Here is a 17308-nt window from a genome sequence, read left to right on the forward strand (position 1 = left end):
GATTATGACGATGAACATAACAGAAAAGCATGTGGTAGGTTAGATCTGGTTTTGAACAAAAGACAAATTATTTATTTCTTTCTTCAAATGAAGCATAACACTAAGGTATAAAGGGAGTATAAATAACATCTGATTGTGCTCCTAAGCTCCATGCTATAACTTTCTTGCAATGACATCCTTCAACAAATTAACTACATCATTACTGTTAAGTATTAATTGCACAAAACAGATACACAAAATATATAATGAGCTAGAAAGAGGACAACATTCTTCCATTAGGACAAACAATTCTAACAAGAAATGGAAAAAAACCCAATAGATTTAGGCTTACACTGATGGCAACACTGAGAGTTTTAATTCCTCTCCTTGAACACATTACATGTGATAAATAATATGCAAAATATTTAAAGAATTTTATTGTTGCTTACAGAAGATACTTAGCAAGCAAGGAGACAGTAGCAATCACTGCCTCATGTCTCATATCCCCATCATTCAATGCAAATTTTTACATTTCATGCAATAATCCTGAGCTTATTTTCAGTAACATTGAAATGTCATCTATGTTAATTACCAAATACATACAGAGCCCAGCTATGGGGTCTATTGTATTATTAAGGCATGAAAAAAGAATAGCAGTTTATCAACTCTGAATGCCACAGATACAGCACAGCAGTTAGAAGGCTCAAAAGAGCTCAGAAAGTACCAGTGATTTCTGTGCAAAGGTCCTCCCAGAACACAACTGAATCATCAGTTCCTGAAAAGGCACAGAATCAAATCCTGTCCTTACTGACATCAGGGAGTTCTGCCATTGCCTTGACTGCTGGACCAAGCTTCAGAGCTATCAGGAGTGACTCAGACTCCTCTTCATATCCCCAAAAAAATTGACAAACTTCCTCTCACTCAAGTCAAGTATTAATTGAAAAAACAATACCTACATATTGTTTTGTTAATTAGTATTTTAAGCCTATGGAAAGGTTCAATTCATTATACAGTATGGCAATTAATAAAAAGCCTTTTCAGAAAAAGCTTAGTTGTTAGTCTGATTTATTTGTATGTTAAAAGAAGGGGGAAGTCTCATGACAAGAACCTCTGCCAAGTTTATGCTCTATTTATAAATTATTTTTAGTTTTAAAATTAAAGATTTTGGTAAGCCAAACCAAGGATATGCAATACAATTCTAGACTCCATGGTTCAATGGCTCTTCTGAAAGACAAAGAGCACCACAGCTCTGTCCAGTCATCAAGTGACAAACTCATCATCTGCATAAGTTGTAAGGGGCCAGCAGTGTCTAGATTGTGCAGTTCTTCACACAGTCCCTATTCTATGTTTGAGAAGCTCTTGCAAAATGCCCTTTAGCAAGCCAAGGTATTCCAGTTCAGTTAATTAAGCCACTGAAACCAGGGACAAATTGCTGGCAAGACTTACTTCATGCATAATTGCATTATGTCCCACTCAGGGAACTAAAATAGCAGATGATCTCCTTTAACTCTACAACTGCTATTGCCTAGCCTTTGTGTGAGTATTTACCTAGCTGAGCTCAGAATTTACAAATCCTGTAGCCTTAATCTTCATGTACAGGTGGCCCATGGTCTGCTATGGACAGAAGGCTGGTATGCATGAGGGGTGGACTTTCCATGCCTGCACCCCTTGCAGGCACAAGCCACCCCTTGGCAGAGATGGTGCCATCCAATTCTGTCACTGCAAGGCTCTGAAAACTTTGCAGATGCACAAATCTGACTTAACTAATTTCACCTAAAACACCAAGTTATAATATTGAAAAATTGCTTGTCACACTAAAACATTCAGGAAACTCATTACTGTCTCATTCGAGATTGAAGGTGAAAAAAAAGGTTGTTGATATTAGTTACTGGGTTAAAATTTGCAGGGGTTTTGGTTAATTTCTATGAAGAAATAAGTTTATGAAGGCTAAGGCTATAAATTGGTACTGTTTCGTTTATAAATATTCACTTTACTTCTCTTCTAAAAAACATGTTAAGGAAAAAGGTGGCCAGAAGGATCACACATGTTGTAAATTGTAATTTGGTTGTTAGGCTGTAAAAACCAAAAACATAAGTGAAGTTGAGCACAGTGTAAGAAAAAACCCAGTTTTTAATTAACAACTTATTTACAAGTTCATAAAATCAACTGAACTGGAGTAGATGTTCTATGTTTGTCACCAATATTTTATTGTAACTGGTAACTTGCACACTTTGTAGTAGAACAAAAAGAAATTAAAGTCCACTATATACAGCCTTTGTACAGGCTACTTGACTATACTCAAGGCATAGTGATCATAGCACAAGCTAGTCTTCATAATAATTTGTGCACAAAAAGACACCAATCAGACATTATGTGAACATTACAGTGAAATGACATCACAAGTCCAGTGAAAATTCAGCATCATACAAAACATATTGATCTACTGCAAATGACATCCTTTGAAACAATAAGCATTTTTTCAGTAGTAAATTAACCAGAGTCTGATGCAGAGATTTGTGTAGTTATAAGTCTTTTAAGTGAAGCAACCTCTGCAGATAGGTTTGCTATGCCCTGCTTCAAATAGAGGTTCTCTGACTCAGAGACATTGTAGATATTGTCTTTTATTTCAACAACTCCAGTTTTGCAACCACTCTGAATTTTAACATTGAGTTCCTTCTGATGCCAGAGTTCTGGTTTAAGTGACCAGTCTTGGATATTAGTCACTTGAACCGAGAAAGGAGTGTGAGAAGAATGCACCAAGTTTTGCGCACCATGTTTTTCAAGCTCAAAATGTCTTTTTGAGGACATGTCAATGGGTGATGACAACTTCTGCGTTGCATCATAGTCATTATCCATTGCTTCCACTTTAACTTGCATGGCTTTGGCTTTGATTCGAAGCTTGTGAGGCAAAGCTGAAGAATTCACTTCTGGAACTTTAACTGTTGCATGAACATTTTTATGTTCAACTGGAGAATGGATTGGACCCTTAGGAACCTGCTGTTCATCTTCTCCATCAGATGACTTTCCGACTACCCCATCATCAGTTTCTGATGTTCTCGGGGAATTACTAGAGGACCTATTAACTTGCAAGAGAGGAGGAGAATGTGAGTAAACATTAAAGGTAGTTCCCATGTAGTTTGGATATATGGATGATTTATATGAACCTCTGTCATCCCTTGGCTCTCTCTCTAATTCCATGGGCTCCTGCTTTATAATCTGGAATTTATTTTCAGGACTTCTACAGTTGCTTTGTATACGACTTGGTTGGGTATGCTCTACAGTTGATGTTTCAGACACATCAGACATTGAGCTTTGAGGAGAATGTTTAATGACAGAAATACAACTGCTACCAACTATAGATGGTTCATGTTCATCTACAAATGAGTTAATATTTGATTTGGAACTCTGATAATCTTGAAAATACACCGTTGTTGAGCTACTGAGTTTCTGTATCTCTTGGGCATAGGCCGCAGAACTAATTAAACCAAACTTCAACTTCAATGAAAGCAGTTCTGCCTTCAAAGTGGCATTCTCTTCTCCCAGTGCAATTAGTTTGTTCTCTAAGACAAGGTCATTCAGTCGTCGCTTTTCACGAGATCTTTTGGCAGCTTCATTATTTTTCCGCCTTTTCTCCCAATACATAGCATCTTTCTTTTCATCTGGAATGAATTCTCGCTTTCTCCGGCAAGCTGAAGATTTGCCCTTTCCACTACTTGCTTCAGTAAGTAGAATATCTTCATTTGTAGACAATTCTTCAGATACTTCTGCTAAAGTCGACTTGAGTACCATGATTTTGTCAACATTGCTACTTGTGTCAACAGGTCCGTGCTCCTTTTTAAGGGTCTGCATTTTTCTCAGCTGCATCAGAAACAATTTGTAGAAGATCTACAACATGCAACAGAGCAAGCTATCTCCACAGTACTTCTCACTCCACAACTCGATAAATACAGTAATTTTAAATCCACGCACATGCTTCCTTTTCTTTCATAATCTCAGACAGAAGTGTCTGTCTAGAACCAATTTTCTTAGCAGATTCAATAATCTTCTTAAAAACCTGAAATAAACAGAGAATTTTATTACTATATAGGAATTGCTGGTTCAAAACACACAAAAGTAGCTATTGACAAATAGTTTAGACAAGAATTTGGTTCATTAAACCTGCTGTAATGTGAAGACAGCTCAACACTGAAACTACTGATATTTTAAATTTCATGACACCTAGAGGTAGCAGATTTGCTTCCAAAACAAATATTATATGATCCAAGGAAGAATCAGTTAAAAAATATTTGAGTTTTGACCCTACAGTAATGCTGCCACAGAAGCTTCCAAGATATCACTAGCTAAACTAAAATCTTCCAACACGTTGAACTGCAGGACACAAAGCATGTTGAAGAGCAGCACTGCAAAGTATCCTGTTCCACATTAAAGCATCTCTTCTGAAAACAGCTGTGGTGTATGACTTAAAAATGCAATATATTTAGGTCCTTCATGGATTAAAGTAACATAAGCTGATTTAGAGAAGCTGGAGTGATTTCCATTGTCTTAAAATACCACCATTATCCACTATATCTATTAAGCGTGTAATTGTTGCTTTTGAATCCTGTAAAAAATATACACATATACATCTATGTATAACTATTTGTATCCATCATATTAATTCAAACTAGCAAGTTCACACACATAATTTGGGCAAGTACCTAATCACTAAAAAATATTGACAACAAGATTATGTAATTTCTTAGTATTTTCTTTTTTACAAAGAAAATTCCTTTTTACAAAGAAAACAAAATCAGTTTTGAAAAATACATTAGAGAAATAACATTTAATTAAAAATTTGCATTTGACAAATAGTCATATTGCATCAGAATAAAATGTAATATCATTGAGGCATTTCCATCTCCAGGAAACAGCATTTGCATTGAAGTAAAAGTTTAGACCCAGAAGTCTTACCATTAACAAAGAAAAACTAGCTTAACCTTTAGCTTCAGACATTTTAATCATTAAATTTGAACTTAAGAATTTGAATTGGCCTTTATATTCTTTAGTCCCTTTTAATGCAAAAATATTATTCTTATAAGATCACTGGTCTTGAACTTAGACACAGCTTCTCAGTATATAATTTTCCATAGTCAGTCATGTTCCTGGTAAAAAAGAATGTAGCATGCCAAGTGCCTTTACAGAACTGACTACAGAATCAGCAATCATTCTTGCCTGTATGACCCAAAAAAACACCAAAAAAAACCACCAGCCACTTCCGATTAATGTCTCTATTTACTGGGAATGTTTTTACAATAGCTAATGAAATTAATTTTAACATTATCAGTCAAGAAAGTTATAAAAGAATTAATGAACTGTATTCTGCCAGTTTCTCTTGTCTTTTCTAGAAAGCAAAGTGGAACGAGTGATGTAGTAACAATTAAGCAGGGTCATAAAGACTAAGGTTTCAAGCTGGGTTAGGTTCCATCAAACCATGCCAATTCTTCTGTCATGAAAAAATTAACACATTTAATAGAACAACTAAGTAGAATTTCCTAAAATTCATGGTTAATTACTGACATACAACAATTTGCCTTTGACAATACAGCCCCAATGAAAAATAGAGTTAGATGCCAGCCAAACCAAAGACAGCATCTAACATTTTAGTGCAAAAGCAGCACCACAAATTGTCATGTTTGAAAAGAAGAAAAATACCTATAATACACAAACAGTTTAATTGTTAGACCCTAATCCAAAATTCTAAGTGGAGTCAAAAGATAGTTTTCTGTCAAGATTGAAGGAGTTGGATCAGGTTTAAAACCAAAAATGAACAGCAAAGCAAAGCAACATTTGTTTCTCCAAATTTTCAGTACAGTTTAATTTGCTGAAGTAGGTGTATAGACATTTTGTCCATTTCACTGATACAGGGAATCAATTATTTAATTAATATGTATATAAGTGCAACTCAACACTTTAAAAATCATTGCTAAAACTTAAAAAAAAAACCAACCAACCAAACAAACAAAAAAAAAACCTGTTGTCACATTTGTAGCATATTCAGTATCTGCAGCATCATTTTACACTAATAGAATACTGGGATTTTATTTCATTATCCTGTAGAACTGGGAGTACACAGTTACTGATCCATAATTGTCTTGATCCACTACAATCACTGCATTCACCTATACCAGTAGCAGACACCTTCCATGGCACACAGCAGGAAGTTGTATCATGTACTGAATACCTATGAAATCATCACTTGTCTCTTAGCATGTATCTCAGCCAACTATCACCTAGGCAAAAAGTGTTCAAATCAACTTTAGTGAAATTTCATGTCCTTATCATTCAGTTCTTACTGAATTTAACAATACTGGAGAGCTACACTCAAACCCAAATATCTGTTCTCCCAGAAAACACTAATATGCATATGCCATCATTATTATTACTATATATATATACACACATAAATACGCGTCATGTAGCCTAGAACATCTACAGTTACTTGAAGTGGTAGCAACAGCAAGGAAGTACTTATAGAATCATTAGATATTTTAGAAGAACAAAACCATATCTATACAGATTAAATATTTTTTTCTCCTATAATATTCTCATCTTTTATTTTAAAATTTTTATTTTCAGTCTTGAACAAGACTGTATCAAGATAAGAATTCAGACTGTGTCTATCTGTATGGTGTCCAACTCAGAGCTATTCCACTTCAGTGTTTGTCCAACACTGTGGTCTAGGTAAAATAATAATAACTGTAATAATAATTAGAAAAAAAGGTTTTGGATTGTGGGGTATTTTTCCCTAAATGAATGTAGACTAACATAGCTCATCAATATGACCATACTGATGGATAAAAAAACTCGACTGCATGTCCAAATATCTACCTGCAAGCCTAACAGTGGCACTGAGCTGCACTTAGCCCAACCAGCTGCAGAGTTCACGTCCCTCGTTCCATGGGACATCTGCAGATTGTACACTGGAATGGCCCAATCTGCTCACTGTAGCACTGTTAACTCCTGTTTTGGCCAGTCTTCCTCCTGTACACATTGTTCCTGGCACGAACAGACAGAACGTAAGTAGCATGCAATCTACAGCAAATATTAAGCTTGTATCAAAATGACCGTGTTTTTGCATGCAATATTCAACTTTGCTCTCTGCCAGAGTCCATCAGTAATGCTGTCAAGACAGACATGTAACCCACTGACCCAAACTCACACAAACCCATACTCATATGGGTTTGCTATTTCTGCGGTTAGACCTAATGCCATTACTTTTGTGAATTAACAAAACAACAAAAGATCTTTAACTAACTCTTCCTATATTTCTTGAGCACTTTTATTATGGTAACTGAAATTGTGACTTTACAAAGAAGAGTTAAACCCCTTGTTTAATAATACTTCTCCATGTGGATCAACCCAATGCTAAGTCTGCAAACAAATTAAATTCCATCTGATGATAATGGCAACATGCCTTCAATGGAACCAGCCATTTCACTTCACTTGCATTTTATAATTCCATTGGAAAACATGAGTATTTACACATAAATTAATGAACTGTAATGATTCCTCTGACTACATTTCAAATTCCAGTATTTTCCCTTATGATTAATTTTTCAATTGCTTTATCACCCCCTCATAAAGTGTTATAAAACCAACATTTGGTTGGTTGATGTTAATGGCATTGAGTGCCAGTTCTACAATGTAATAACACTCGACCCTATTAACTTAATTACAGAGCCAGTCTTGCTCCCACAGCAATTTTGCCATTGGTTTCAACAGAAGCAGAATACAACCCCAGATCCAATTATTAATGGGACTGTTGTATAGGACTCAAAAAATTATGTATGCAGAAATCACAAAATATTAATTTATCCATGGGACTTCAAAGAAAACTGAAGTGACAACATGGCACATTCAAGATCTGATCCTGGTGATTTATGTATTCACACTGTAATAATTGAAAGGCCTCAAAATTTGGAGGACATGGCCACAATCTTTCTCTCTGTGTAATTTAATTACATAAGTAATTTCTGTTTTACAGAATGTATGTGGGCCTCCTCATGCACCTAAGCTTCCCCATAGAATAACAGGATGTTTTCATTTATACTTAGCAAAATAATTCAAGCTATTTCCAAACATATCCTAGGATGAAAACAACTGTTTAATTCCACATCTCTAGCATTTTTATAGGGATTCCATCAGACTAAATGAAATCCCATTTCTAGCATTGGATGCTCAAACACAATTCAGTTCCGTAGCATCGTTTCTACAAAAAGAATATATATCTCTCCTTAAAAAAATGGAAGAAAATGACAGTTACGTACAGCTTCTTGTTCTAGAAAAAAAACATGCCTCCATCATCACTGCCACTATATGACACACACAAAAAACCCCCTGTGCTAGTATTAATGTCTCTGCTTATTTTTAGTTGCTGTTTTCCGTGTTTTACATAGGTAACATTGATTTTATTACTGCCACCATTCTGCCGCAATTTATCAATTTTAAAAATCCGTCTACATACCAGATGAGCTGCTATAGAAATTGTTCATTAATTCGTAAGTCACCAGTTTGCACACCAAATTTTGGAAAACTGGAAGATATATTTTGCACTTTCTTTTCAAGGTATTCTAAAAACAGTTGCTACCTATCTCAATACTTTTATGAGGTATAGAAAAAATACCATTCTCATTGCACACATGGGACAGAAAACTGAGTTTAAGCTTAGATGGTGCATGCACAGCCTCCCTAAACACTGCTGAAAATTTTTGGAGGTACTCTACCTCTACTGGTTTCCACAGACAAAGATTATGCCGTAAAATTCTGTACCTATCATATTCCATCATAATTCAGAAATCCTCTCTAAGAGAGAGTATTTCCAATCTCCACTGCAATCCTTCAATCTTGCCCTTTACCTACAACAGCTTGTGAGTTTATGCTACTGTTGAAAAAAAATATTAATGCTGGCTACACTGAAAGAGTCATATCCCTGGGACGGATTTGTGGGCCAGAGGGTCTAAACAACATAGAACAAATGAAATTAAAACTTCTTGAAAAAACCTAGGTGACTGTGTTTTATGCTATGATGGACAGGTTGTCCACAGTCACAAAGGGGAAAAGCATTTACAGTACGAATGTTGCCACCAATTTTTTTTGTTATGTAGTAACGTGCATAAGGACTATAAATGTTACAACTGCATGAAGCAGTGCAGAAGTATTGATCCTATACACAGTTTCCTCTTCCTTCAACTCCATGTTGTGCTTAAGTGCTTACTGTTTCAGGACCAATGTGTAATTAGGTCAGTGGAACACTGATGATGATAACTTTGTACAAGATGACCCACTTTTGCTAAAATGTTAATCCTGTTATTGAAAGAAAAAATGGAATATGTCCACAAAATATATTCCATCAGGCACATCAGAAATCATTTATTATGACACTGTTCAATCAAATTTAAGAAAAAAATTAGTAAGGTTGTCACGGAACTTGAAATGCTATTGCAAATGCCTATTACCCAACTCAACACTGTACCCAGAAAGCTGATGTCATATGTAATTTTTACAAAAGGCTTTAATTGTTGGAAAAATTACTTAAGTTACTGTTTATCTTAAGGACTACGAATTAAATCATTAAAGTACAGCCTGCTTACCAAAGGTAAATTGCAGAAATAAAATTTCTATTTGGAGAGCATGAAACACATGTTAAGTGTAGCTGTTGTTCAGAAAAGGTCAGTCAAGCTTAATAAGAACAAATTTGCCCCACATTTTCTTTCATTTCCTTATGAAGACAGTATGAGTCTGCCAGATCTGTTCATTTACCCCAAAACAAGCTGCTTATTGCTCTGGTTCAAATGGTGAAAAACAAGATCTAAGAACATTACTAATAGTGCAAGGAAAAAAAATTAAAACTGAGAAGGAAATGAATATATCTTGAGTAAATATTTAATTCCATATATATATAATATATATATAGTATATACATGTAAATATGCAATTTAATAAATATCATATCACTTTCCAGTAATTTTAATAAAGCCTCAATAGAAACAACTATTACTGAAGTTACAGTACTATGACAGTATGTTTCTCATTTCAATAGCTACTTGACAGTAGGAAGAACTAGACTGTGAAAAGCTATAACTTAATAGCAACCATGTTCTGGAAATACAATCTCAGATTTCCCTTACTTTCCAACCATTAAAAAAAAGTCCACAAAATCAAAGAATAATATTTTGACAACCAACAGCTTTCTATTATTGAACTGTGTTCTTAAAATGCCAACCACGGACCAGACCTTCAGCTGACCTGAATTTATACGGCTCTATTTAAAGGCAGCAGAATTATGTCAATTAATCCCAGCTGATGTTCTAAACATGCATCTTGTTATATAACAACTGAAGTAAACATATTAAAAAAAACCACTGGCTGTAAAATGTTGTTATCATCACTCACAGCAGACAGAACAGAGAAATAGCAATCTTTAGAGCTCAAATTTTGTGAGATGGTCCAGACCACTGGCCATAATGGGCAGTATTTTCTTTGTTGGGTTGCATTCCACTTGCAAAGAGAAGCCTTGCAGCACTGGCATCTATATTGTCAGCTGTTGTGCAGACACCTCTGTGGCAAAAATGGGTTAATTATTCAAATGCTGCAGGACAGTGAAAATTACACCAAGATGGAGCAACTCAAGAAAGGGAAAAAAGCCATGTCTTAAATAAGACATTCCTTCTAATAGAATATATATTTAATATCTGTCACAAAATTCAATCTCATAGCATGCTATTTTGGACATGGACCAATTCAACAAGTGAATTAGGAAAAAACATAGGGTATCTAAGGTGACTTTAGATTTATTTCAGATCTACCTTACAATACAATTTTTAAATAACGTTGCTTCTCCCTCATTTTTAGTCAAGATCAAGTACTCCCTTGTTTATACAATCTTGGTTTTGACAGTCATGCTTATCATCAATATTAGACAGTTACATTATCTTGTAGCTGCTAAAAATATATTTTCAAATACTGTAAGGTAATGCTTTAATACTGCAAAATATTAACATGGAAATCAATTGTCATTTTCTTTTAGAATGGACTGGAGGAATTGGGCATCTATTTGCACTTTTTTCTATTACACAGCCGAAGCACATTTATATCTCATAACTGGCTGTAATGATCATGGCAAGGTCACCTAGAAGAGTCAATTAAGCTGATGAGTCAGATACATTGCTTAACAGTGTGTAATAAGACTCAAACAGAGGATTTTATTGTTCACATTATTGCATCACAGTGATGTTATAACAGCAGCGAGATTGCTGTCTGGAAAAAAACTATTGCATAAGTGTAGTTTGCATAACTATTTGTTAAAATAAGTCAATTTAAAATGAGTTAAAGGTTTTTTTCATTTAAGAGTTTTTATTTCAAGATAAAGGATTGGAAAAAGGCAGCATGGTACTTTCTCACACTCTATTTTGACTCTATTTCAATAGAAAGAATGTCTGCATGTTCTATAAATTTCATCCAAAGCAAGGCAAATACTGTTCCTTCTTAAGAAGAGATAAGCTGTGTAGAGGTCACATAAGTTCATACTGCCCATGGGAAGACTCTTAGCTTCTTGACACCCTCACATCAGCTTCTTAATAACAAAAACAAACAACTTAAAAAAAACCCCGTCAAAGACATCTGTAATGTGAGAACTTTCGTAACAATAACTGTTAGTGCCAATGTTGTTAATGATCATTATTCAGTAGTCCTTGAACTTGTTGGTTTAAATCAGATTTTTTTGCCAAAACACCAAATCCTTGTTCATTCGAGTTTCCCATCAACATTTTTTTTTTTAATAAGGACCATAATAGCAATGCATGTGGCAATATTCTAAACGAGACTCGGGATTTAATTAATTACTGAGGAGGGCAAAGATAACTCAAAGTAGGTTACACACATACTGGAGCAAAAATAACGAAACTAAGTGCAATCATTCAAGTTGCAAGAACAACAATGAAAAAAAAAAAAACAAAACAGGGTCGGTTTTAAGACAATAGTAACTCCAAAAGAGCCTCACTGTCAAGGCCCTAACAAACAAGTAGCAGAAAAGTTTATGCAGTTACCAAGAATATTACATTTTTAAAATACTTTGCTGTCACTTCCTACAGCAGGAACTAGGAACATAAAGCCTGTGGCTGGGGTAGCCAGCTGGGAGGTTTTTGGCCAGAAGCACTGTGATGTCGGTTTCATCTATCAGAGAACCGTTTTAGTAACCAAAAATTTCAAATAAATAAATAAATTTTAAAAATCACCTCATCTTGAAAGGCAAGTTACCGTCAGCAAGTTTCAAGCTGTGTTCCCACCGAGGACACAGCACAAGCCGGCCCCGGAGTACAAAACACACAGCCACTGCCATGCCCAAGTGACTTAGGAAAAAAAATTCAGAATTGGGCAACGATATTTTTTTTTTTTTCCCCTTTATGATGTTGTTGTCCTTCGTTACGTAAGAAACGAAAGAAACCGCTCATCTGGTGCCTACCTGCGAGGGCCTTTGTCTGGCGATCCCTGCCCGCAGGCGCCGGCGGCACCGGGGGGTGACGGACAGCGGGGCGCGGTGCGGGGCCGAGCGGACTGAGGGGAGAGCTGGGCACCGCCTGCCCGCGGCTCGGCCCCGCCACAAAGGCTGCCCGGCCCGGCCCGGCTGGGCCCCCTACGTGCCCGGCGGCGCATGGCCCGGCCCGCTCGGCCCCGCGCTGCCGGCCGCCGCCCCCCCGCCGCCGCCGCCGCCGCCCCAGCCCAGAACAAAGGGCTGAGGGGGAGCGCCAGCGCCCCCAGCCCTCGCTCGCCCGCCGCCGCCGCGCCCCGCCGGCCGCCGGGGAAGGGAGGCAGCGGCGACCCCCGCCAGCCTCGGGGGGAAGAAGGTGGGCGAGGAGGAACCATCGGTCTGGGCGCAGCCGCTGGGTTCAGCCCCGGCCGGGTCTGTCACACTGACCTACTCCCGGCGGCCGCCCCGGGCCCGGCCCCGCCGCTCCACAGGGACACCGGGCCCGGCCCCCGCCAGGGCACCGCCGGGACGGCTCCCTCTCTGCCCACCGGCGCGGCCGAGCTGTCCAAGAAACGCCTTAATTTCTTCCTTAAATTAAGCCATTCCCGTCTGTTTTGGTTTGTTGTTTTGTTGGAGGGTTTTTTTGGTTTTTTTAAAAATTTTTTTTCATTATTTTTTTCCACGGAAAGCTCGTACCGGAGAGATGGCACGGCGTCTGCGAGAAACGCCTTTCCTAAAAAAAAATACAGCCTCATCTAAAACGCCTCCGAAGGCGTAGAGTTAAAAATCCGAGCAAATGCCTCGAACGTCTTACACACGCACGGCTCTGGAGAAAAGACCAGAAATAGCTCATGAAGCCACAATTGCTAAAACGCGAAGGGGCTAAATATAGAGCCAACACAAATCTCGTTTTAAGGCACCGGCACGCAGCCGGCGAGCGCGCCTCGCCTCCCCACTCACCCAGTTGTCTACTTCCCTTAATAAACACACTTTAACAAAACCTGTTACAGTTGCAGGTTTGGGGGGGATTTTTTTTTTTTGGGGTGGGGGGAGGGGGGCGAGATTGTCCTAGTTCCTTTGTAGAGAGATTATAAAATCGCATAATTAGCTCCCTCTTCCCAGCCCGGCTGCCAGCAAATTTTGTGGTTACATAATGCAACATTTCCAGGAACTATTATGCGATCGGTCCCGCAGCGCCTAAAAAACAGCGACAGAAAGTGACGGGAAGGGCTGGCGGAGACAAGCACGGCCCCGGTCCCGGGCCGCTGCCATCGATCCCGGCCGCCCGGGGCAGCGCGCCCCTCCGCCGCCCGAGGGAGGGAGGGAGGGAGGGAGGGCTGGCTCCGGCCGGCGGCTCCCGCTGGTTCTGGGGCCGCGGCACGGCTGGCGCTGCCCGGGCCCGGCCCTCCGCCCCGCACGGCGCCGCCGGAGCCCCGCGCTCCCGCCGGCACATTGCGCAAGGCGCGGGAGCCGCTCCGGGGCGCTGCCCGGGGACAGGCGGGGGGCGGCGGGCTCGCCAGGAACGAGCACGCCCGACTGGGGAGAGCCCGGCATCTCCCGGGCTGCCTCCCGCGCCACCGCCCCTCCACCGAGCCGTCCGCCACCGCGCAGAGCGGGGCCACCGACGGACCCTTCCCCACCCGGCGGCGGCACCCGGAGCCGGCCGGGCTCACCTTAACCAAGAGCCGACCCCCGGCTGTCGCTACAGCGGAGCACCGGGCGGGCACCCCAACTTTGTACGCGCGCCTTCCTTCCTACCTGCAGCGCACGGCGGAGCGCCGAGCATTCCCCGCCCGGCGCCGGTCCCCAGGCCAGGCGGGCGGCGGCGGGCGCGGTGCGGTGGGAGCGGTGGGAGCGGTGGGGCGGGAGCGGTGCGGTGCGGTGCCGCGCCGTGCGGGCGGCGGCGGAGCGGCGGGCGGGAGCGCGCGGCGGCGGCGCGGAGGGATGTGTGTTAGTAGGTCAGAGCTGCGCGGCGCGGGGCTCATAGCCCGCATGCCGGCCGCGCCGCGCCGTGACTGGCGGCCGCGACCGGCCAATCGGCGCCGGGCGCCGCCGGGACCCCGCCAATGGGAGCGCTCGAGGGCGGGGCGGGGCGTGGCGCGGGGCGGGGCGCGGTACAGTAGGTCTGTGTGCTGCGATTGCATAACCGCTGGCGGGGGCGGGGGGGCGGCGCGGGGGGTGCCCGCGCTTACGTAACCGGCGCGGCGGCACGCGCTGGGGGGCGCTCGGCCCGCGCAGCCTCCGCCCCTGGGGCGCGGCGCCTCCGCTCCGGCGCGGCGGGGCCCGAGCGCCGCCTGCCCTCCCCTTCCCGCCCCGCGCCGCCGCCCCGCTCCCGCCGCCGTGCCGGGGTCCGCGGCGTTACGGGGGTGTGTCTGGCCGGCGTGCGGGAGCCGAGCCCTCGCGCCCGCCGTTTCCGCGCTGTCCGACGAGGACGCGGGAGGCGCGCTCCCGAGGCGCGTACCCGCCGCCTCGCCACGCGCACGGGCGATCCGCCGGCGGAACGCGCTGTGGCCGCCGTCACTGGCGGAAAGCGGTCGCGATAATCGTAAAAGGACGAGGAGGAGAGAAATGGCAAGGGGAAAGGAGCCCGCTGGCGGCCTTGCGGGGCGCCGCCCGGCCCGGGGCTCCGCGGGCGCCGAGGTTTGTCCGCCGGCCTTCGTGCCCGTCAAGGCACAGGGGTTTCGGTGTGTTGCCTCATCGCCGCTGAGCCGGCTGTGCTTAGGTGCCGCGCAAAGCGGGGGCACCGTCTGGAGAGGCTCCGTCCCGCTGGCCCTCCCGGGGCGAGCCCCGAGCCCCGAGCCCTGAACCCCGAGCCCTGAACCCCGAGCCCTGAACCCTGAGCCCCGAGCCCTGAGCCCTGAGCCCCAAGCCCTGAGCCCCGAGCCCCGAACCCCGAGCCCTCAGCCCTGAGCCCCAAGCCCTGAGCCCCGAGCCCTGAGCCCCCTGCGCCTCCCAGGGAGTGGAGGTGCCGTGCTTTTTGCCCTCTGTTCAACCTCCGTTTTAGAAAGTGACACATGGCCAGCAAGAAATCAAGTTGTCATCCCAGCATGGGTTTGAATGCACGCGTTTGATTATGTGTGAGATATGTCTTTTCCTATTTTTTATCCTCACAGAAAGTTTGTATCTCCATCTCCTTTTTTTTTCTTTCAGAAGTAAAATTTATGGAGACAACGGAAATTTTTTCTTTATTAAATCCTAGTTCCAGAACATAAATGATGCCTAATTTCATTCTGTTAAACACCAAAAAAGTATGGTCCTCACCAACATTATTCTGGTATATTACTCTGTCTATATTATATGTCAGCAGGGATAGCCCTCTAGAGTAAAGCAAACCTAACAGAAAGCAAATTCAGAGTACTTTTTTTGTTTATCTCAGCCCTCAGTCTTTTATCACACGTACCCATAATATCCCTAAGTGCCTTGACTCCATTTCTATCTATCTCCCTGGATTATTTAATATGAAAGGTCCAATGACCTTTACTTACATTGGTTTACCCCTCTTCCTTTCCTAATTCCAATATCTAGCACATGGAGCCTTGTTAAAGGTAAGAGACTATGGAGCCCACTGTGACAGAAAGGGGATTCAAAACAGCCCATGTCTGAGAGATCAACCACTGCCTCCACCTGGATGCTGCACAGTCAGGGTTTTTTTTCCCATGCTTCCACTTGCCAGTAGATAACAGACATGCAGAGACAGTTGGCATGCTGCTGGAAATGTCAGACAGGAGATCCTGCAACAAGCTTGAAGACCTGCTTGCTTATAAATATTGGTGGCTTACTTAAGGTCTTAGGCACACTGAAGAACCTATGTGAGGAATCTTGTGCAAGCACACATTATGTCCCACACACATCGTACCAATCCAGCGCACTGAGTACTCAGAACTGTCAAAAGCCAAAGTAAATCCTGAAACTTCAGGCAGCTTTTAAAATTAAATGGTGCATATTGTTTTCACCATGACAAATGGTTTCTGATGAATCCTGGGCATACGCTTTTAACAACTTTAAGTCTCATATCTAGAAGAAAAAAAAAAAAAAAAGCAGTAGTTCAAATTTGCCTTCATGACTCAGGTTCTTGAAATTCTAGAATTCTAGAACGAAGTCTCCAAGGCAAATAATATCCTTCCTATGTGGGTGGACAGTCTTGGAAATAATATTCCAGATGGATTTTGGTTGCCTGTTTGCTTATATGTTTGTCACTAATTATAATCAGCCATAAAAACAGACATGATCTTTCTCCCAGATTAGTAACAAGGATGTTTTCCATATATTACATTACTTCTACTCAGTGGAGGTCAGGGAAGTCAAAACCTTTTAATGTAAAATCTAGTCTTACTCTCCAGATCTTACAGTGGGAACTTGACAGATTCAGGGATAAGGTGGGATACAGGGCTGAATGCTGATGTCACTGAAGGAACATATTCACGATTTTTCCACCTCTCCTGGGGTACAGAAAAAAACCCCATGGATGAAAGACGTAGCTTTGTGCATTCTGTACAAAAAGAGTCTAAGGCTTTTGGGAAAACTGTAAAAAAAGAGAATCATTCTATGATTATCCACCTCTGCTGATTTTCTATTGGAAGGATGAAGTAGGTCATGAAGATCTTCAGCTAAATTCTCAGCTGACTCTAGCATGGTATGATTTATACTTGCTTTCAGACAGCACTTGACAGTACAATGTTAACTTCAACTCCTTTAGATTCATTGGTATTTATTGCTACGTGACTTAAACTCTCTTAACACTACCTCTGATTTTGGCTCACTGAGAATTTCTAAGGCTACACTGAGTCACAGTACTACATGTAAGTCTAGAAAAGGCATCTGAGA

General features: G+C 41.8%; 1 protein-coding gene across 2 annotated transcripts; it reads right to left on the reverse strand.

Moving 5' to 3' along the window:
• Window positions 1-44: 44 nt before the first annotated feature.
• On the reverse strand, window positions 45-14348 carry NFIL3 (nuclear factor, interleukin 3 regulated). 2 transcript variants are annotated; one of them, XM_083883336.1, is made up of 2 exons: window positions 14243-14348; window positions 45-4033 (listed from the first exon to the last, which is right to left on the reverse strand). In XM_083883336.1, the coding sequence occupies exon 2, from the start codon at window positions 3841-3843 to the stop codon at window positions 2470-2472; it is 1374 nt and encodes a 457-aa protein (XP_083739462.1). In that variant the 5' UTR covers window positions 3844-4033; window positions 14243-14348; the 3' UTR covers window positions 45-2469. The 2 variants fall into 2 exon arrangements, with proteins under 2 accessions (XP_083739462.1, XP_083739463.1); XM_083883337.1 differs by lacking the exon at window positions 14243-14348 and adding an exon at window positions 6847-7149.
• Window positions 14349-17308: the final 2960 nt, after the last annotated feature.

Source organism: Zosterops lateralis, assembly GCF_965231275.1.
Source record: "Zosterops lateralis genome assembly, chromosome: Z".
In the NCBI taxonomy this organism is placed as follows: domain Eukaryota; kingdom Metazoa; phylum Chordata; class Aves; order Passeriformes; family Zosteropidae; genus Zosterops; species Zosterops lateralis.